The sequence below is a fragment of the Perkinsus marinus genome, assembly GCF_000006405.1.
Source record: "Perkinsus marinus ATCC 50983 genomic scaffold scf_1104296932818, whole genome shotgun sequence".
Classification (NCBI taxonomy): Eukaryota; Perkinsozoa; order Perkinsida; family Perkinsidae; genus Perkinsus; species Perkinsus marinus.
In genome coordinates this window covers 7,270-13,518 of record NW_003215349.1, presented here as the reverse complement: position 1 = coordinate 13,518, position 6,249 = coordinate 7,270, and the positions used below count along the sequence as shown (strand labels likewise).

The 6,249-nt window shown below is 38.3% G+C and overlaps 1 protein-coding gene across 1 annotated transcript in view; it reads right to left on the bottom strand.

Annotated features, from left to right (window-relative positions):
- Positions 1-2,679: 2,679 nt before the first annotated feature.
- Pmar_PMAR013000 (hypothetical protein) overlaps positions 2,680-6,249 on the bottom strand; it is a gene marked incomplete at both ends in the record, with an annotated part of 6,591 nt that continues 3,021 nt past the window's right edge. The window contains 5 exons of the mRNA XM_002785375.1: positions 2,680-2,785; positions 2,833-2,937; positions 3,983-4,043; positions 4,310-4,402; positions 4,703-4,807. Of these exons, the coding sequence (XP_002785421.1) occupies positions 2,680-2,785; positions 2,833-2,937; positions 3,983-4,043; positions 4,310-4,402; positions 4,703-4,807 (470 nt within the window). The remainder of the gene's footprint in view (positions 2,786-2,832; positions 2,938-3,982; positions 4,044-4,309; positions 4,403-4,702; positions 4,808-6,249) is intronic.

Below are 6,249 nucleotides of genomic sequence, written 5' to 3'. Positions count from 1 at the left end.
TAGAAGACGTGAAATATGTTTCTCACTAGTGTTTTTCATATCACTAGGGTGAAACTCTATTCAACTATATATAAACACCATATCACATCTAATGCAACTGAACTGCGTTCATACCATTCGCAGACTGATCTTCCTTCACTATGAATTTCTCTTCTTGTAATGTGAAGATTCGCTCTAATTGTGTTATTGTATCTTTTTATCCGTAGCTACATAGCGAGCTAAAGGATCGCTTATTGGGTGAGAGTCCCGAATATGTGTTGTTACTTTTCCTTATGCACACTACCTTGCGTTCCCCCAGTAAAACAGAAACCGACCACGACATTGTATTGTCTACAACATTCCCGAAATTCATAAAAAATGATGACGTTAAACTTACCAAATTTCGCTGAGAAGCCACAGTATCTCCTCCCTTGTTATGAGCACTTTTTCCAACATCAACCGGTGGACCAGCAAAATCTGCTATCGCCGCAGCTGCACTCGCTGAGTCCAGACTTTCACAATAAGGATATCAACGCTACTCTACCTTTCTGAACTCCTTCATTTTGACTCATTAATCTCACATTTTTCACTTTGTTTTCCTCTTTACGACGTAATACCATCTCAGAAGTAACTACAACGAACATTTCCTAGTCATTTTACGTCAATATTTATGCGCTTTTTTTACAACGCTGCTTAATTTTATTGCATATTTATACTTTTTCACATTTTTTGAATTCTTGTCGGGTCGATTTATCATCAACTGCATCGAATTTTGAGATACTTTTTTCGCCAAACACCTCTGGTATACTTCTTTTACTCGTACGTGAAATTCTATAGAAATTTTAACCCCATCTTAGTTGACCACCCTCGACGCTGCACTCCTGCTCCTGCCAAATACATGTGAACCACTCGCGCGCATTTCACTTCTACATGCGATATCATGTAATCATATAACATAAAAGTTGAAAAATGGTCACAAAAAATTTGCTAAAATTTTCAATACCTTCTACAGGAAAAAATACAGCGTATATACAACAACAATTCTTCTATACAAAATAACGCGAATCCATTAGAAAATTCAGCGAGGAACGGTATAACTAGAATCTAGCCATCTCACTTTGATTAGTAGTCTCAATGAAGTTATGCTTAGCCGTTTTCTCGAGTTTTAACAATTGCAACAACTGCATAGGTGTCGGCAGTTTGATATCATCCCCGGCTCCAATGCGACTGAGCTTATCCAATCTACCAAGTACGAAAAAACCACAATCATTACGGAGATTTTTTATGGAAACAGAATTATACAAACGAACTCACGACGAGTAAAACATTCACTGATCACAAGCAGTGAAACAAACAAACATGACCTGCAGAGAAACGATGTTGTATTCGCTAAAGCGAAAACATGCTACCGCGAAATCGTGCCAATGGGGAATTCCTGAGAGTCGCTCAATCGATGAGTTTGGTTTCGTAGGGGGGAGAGTCAACGATTAAAATATAAGAGTGAAAATTAAAAGAAAACATTTCTACATATCTTTATTTTCCAAAAAGTTGATCACTGGAGTTTCACTCGTTTTACGCGAAGTGGCGTAATACTCCATGTGAAAAACGCGATATTATTCGCGGTGATATGCAGTAGTCGTGAAATACATTTATCACTAGTGTTTTTCATATCACTAGGGCCGCCCGGGAAACTCCAATATAATAGTTATAAAATTAATAACTCCATTAATACACATTATAATTAAATATTCATATAATAAAGTATATATACGAAACTCCACCGAACAAGACCTACGTCAGAGACTGCCCGTCAGGAGTTTTATAAAAAGTCAACTGTTGGCCCATCAGTCGTCCTTCCGGACGGTGATAAGTAATGCGAATACACTTCTTAGGGAGGTGAAACACAATCTTACCTGACAAAAAATAACCTCTATAGCTCGGTGGTAAAGCGCTCATTTACTAACCACCAGGACGTGAGTTCGATTCCAAGGACGTTCGTGATTCACTGCGAATATTCAACTAGACCCAATTATATCGACACCAACTCAAATTCACTCCACCGTTTTTACTGGGCAACTCCGTTTTTCCCCATACTTCGCATAATTTCACATGCACGTAAAACTCCATCAGATATTCCACAACTATATACCCACTAGCTACCGAACTACGTGATTCATATGCACCTCGTGACACCTAGAGGCTCCCATAAATAATTCTATCTATTTTATATTTTCATCCATCCTGAGCAACTCTGTAACTCATCCACTTCTTATCAAAAATTCCGCGTTTTTCACCGAGTATTACGCCACTTCAAGTGAAACGGGACGTGAGAGTCCATCGAAAATTTCACTTATATATTCAGAAGCTATTGATGAATATAATGAAGTTTCACCCGCGATATGAAAAACCACTTCATATTTCACTTTGCGAAAAATGCATCTGAGCAGCGAATATTACATGTCGCGTTTTTCACATGGAGTACAACGCTACTTCACGTGAAACGGGTGAAACTCCAACCAACATCGCCCCGCGATAATAAAACCCGACTTTCTTACTGCACAACTCTGTAATTCCACACGTTTTTTCATTCACCACATATTCAGGAGCTCGATACTTGTGTGAAATCCTCGTCATCGGTACATTTCCAATACTCTCTAAAAACCGTTCCATCGCTAACCAACTCACCATTAACGTACTCACCAATCGGTAAACTCGGTAGACTTTTGCCCACCACACTTCCCATCAGTTCACGGTCTAATTTCACTGAGTGATACTCCAACATATCATCGCGATCGATAAAATACTCCTATGAGGAAAAAATAATAATTTTTTTTCTCCGGAAAAAAATTTCACTTTAATTTTTTCCCCAATTTTCTCAACAGTTCTTTGCAACCTATCTGCTCTCCCCTCGTGATAATACTCCATAATTCTCACGCGCTCATCTATGTTGACCAAAACCTGTGAAAATAATATCAGTCGAGTCACACGAACCGCGATATGAGAAAAAAAAACATATTTCACGACTACTGTATATCACCGCGAATAGTATCGCGTTTTCACGAAATATTACGCCACTTCACGTAAAATGGGTGAAACTCTAGTGTTGGAGTAGGAATCTATGTAATCGCTTTCCTCAGCTGAGCTCAGGAGTTTCCTATACAGTGTTGGAGTAGGAATATATGTATTTGCTTTCCTCAGCTGAGCTCAGGAGTTTCCTATACAGTGTTGGAGTAGGAATATATGTATTTGCTTTCCTCAGCTACTGAGCTCAGGAGTTTCCTATACAGTGTTGGAGTAGGAATATATGTAATCGCTTTCCTCAGCTACTGAGCTCAGGAGTTTCCTATACAGTGTTGGAGTAGGAATATATGTAATCGCCTTCCTCAGCTGCTGAGCTCAGGAGTTTCCAAAGCTAACTATACGAGTTTATACACGAATTCGGGTGAAAATGTACAAAAGCTACTGATAATTTCCACAAAAATCGTCACCAACACATGTAGTTGACCATGTGCACATTTTCCAACTTCCACTTAAATAACCTCAATTTTCAGAGCTGCAAAAAGAGTTCGCTTTCCTTAGCTGATAATTTCCTTAGCTGATGGTTTGTGGAAAAACACGACAAAAGTACAAACGCTAACGAGAATTTTCCCAAAAAATTTCCTCGCAGTTTTCATGTTGTGTTTTATTGTATATAATAATGAAATTTCACCCGTTTTTCGCGAAATGTGAAATGTGTTTTTCACTAGTGTTTTTCACATCACTAGGGTGGTGAAACTCCATTTAACTATATGAAATGGTATTAGAATAATAATTAACATTAATATTATTAATATGTATATCATTGGAGTTTCACCAGTTTTACGTAAAGTGGCGTAAAACTCGGCGAGAAACGCGATATTAATTCGCGGTGATATGTAGTAGTCGTAAAATATGTTTTTCACTAGTGTTTTTCATATCACTAGGGTGGTGAAACTCCATTGTTGTTTTCATATATGTTTCTCACTTTTAGTGCACTCGAACGTCCATGGCCAAATTCCTCGCGAATTGCAGCGTCACCCAGATACCTGCAAGTAAAACATTTATGATCCTTTCACCAACTGAGGAAGTTTTATAAGAAATATATTTTCCCTTTCCTCACCTAAGCTCAAAATTCTAATACAAGTCTACAAAAACAAATAAAAAAATTCCTCAGAATTTTCATATTATCACCAAAGCGTTGTGGGAATAAATTCTCGCTCTCCTCAGCTGAGCTCACAAGTTTCCAAATCTACAAATTTTACTCGGGTACCAAAAATTTCCCCGAATTTTCTCACAATTTTCCTCCCCTTACTTGACTCGCGTTTGCAAGGAATCTTTTCGTTGTTTGAATATCTCTGTTATCATCACTGGTATACGCATCCTCATATCCTTAAATCGTGTCACCCTGATGAAATTCAATTTGTGACAACAAGTTGGTAAGCAACATAAACATGTAAAAAAGGTTGGAGTTTAACAACCCGTTTTACGTGAAGTGGTGTAAAACGCGATATTGTTCGCGGTGATATGCAGTAGTCGTGAAATATATTTTTCATATCACTAGGGTGAAACTCCAATGATAAATGATCAACAAATAAGAACAGCTAATATCACCACTGAAAAATCGTATTAACACGTGCGGCGAAAAAAGCTATTTTTCGCCCGTAATTTACGTTTTACAGAACTGTCACTAAATTTATCAACCTACCTTTGCACCATACCATCAGGCTGTGAACCCACTGAGAATTCCTCCAAAGTCGCTTTCAAGTATTTCTCTATTTTAACTCCCCTATCACAGAATCGTGCAGCATATCTGCATAATGTGTTGGTAAGAAGATGATGAAAAATTTTCCGGAAATTTCGGAAAATTTTTGTAGAAAAAACTCCATCACAGAATCGTGTAGCATATCTGCATACATATATACACAAGTGTTGGTAAAAATATGATAAAATTTTCAGGAAATTTCCTAAAATTTTCGATGCTTTTTCCACATTTTTACCCAAGATTTCATGTAGATTTTTTCCCGAGCTCAGTTGAGGAAATCAAATACATATTCCTCACAAATCTCAATTTTAAAATTCAAATTTTCGGACGAATTTTCGCTGATATAATAATAGCGTTTCACCCGTTATACGTGAAGTGGCGTCGTAAAACTCGGTGAGAAACGCGGTTTTCGTGGAATATATTTTTCACTAGTGTTTTTCATATCACTAGCGCCGCCCGTGAAAGTCCAATATACTTCTAAGCTTCTACTACCGTTTTCTTGTTATCACTGCAGGACTAGTCCAACTAGGAGGCAAATCGTCCACAGTAAGTGGTCTTGAAATGTCGTATATTCCGATGAGGTGCTCCAGAGGAACTACATATGAAAATTATGAAAATACTTATTGGTTTTCTGTACACTTCTACCCTAGTTCTATTATAAGCTTTGGAAATTCCTAAGCTCAGTAGCTGAGGAAAACAAACGTCAGCTACATGTGTTGATGACAATATGAAAATTTCGAGCAATTTTCCAAGAATTTTTTATTGGCATCTATACACTTCTACCCTAATTCTATAATTAGCTTTGGAAACTCCTGAGCTCAGTAGCTGAGGAGAGCAAACATATATTCCTACTCCAACGCTGTATAGGAAACTCCTGAGCTCAGCAGCCGAGGAAAGCGATTACATATATTCCTACTCCAACACTGTATAGGAAACTCCTGAGCTCAGTAGCTGAGGAAAGCGAACATACATTCCTACTCCAACACTGTATAGGAAACTCCTGAGCTCAGCTGAGGAAAGCGATTACATATATTCCTACTCCAACACTGTATAGGAAACTCCTGAGCTCAGCAGCTGAGGACAGCGATTACATATATTCCTACTCCAACACTGTATAGGAAACTCCTGAGCTCAGCAGCTGAGGAAAGCGATTACATATATTCCTACTCCAACACTGTATAGGAAACTCCTGAGCTCAGCAGCTGAGGAAAGCGATTACATATATTCCTACTCCAACACTGTATAGGAAACTCCTGAGCTCAGCAGCTGAGGACAGCGATTACATATATTCCTACTCCAACACTGTATAGGAAACTCCTGAGCTCAGCTGAGGAAAGCAAACATAAATTTCTACTCCAACACTGTATAGGAAACTCCTGAGCTCAGCTGAGGAAAGCGAACATACATTCCTACTCCAATACTGCAACTACGCGATAAATAAATTCCCATACCGCACCTCCCCTACTTGTATTAGCATTCATCTCCACTTC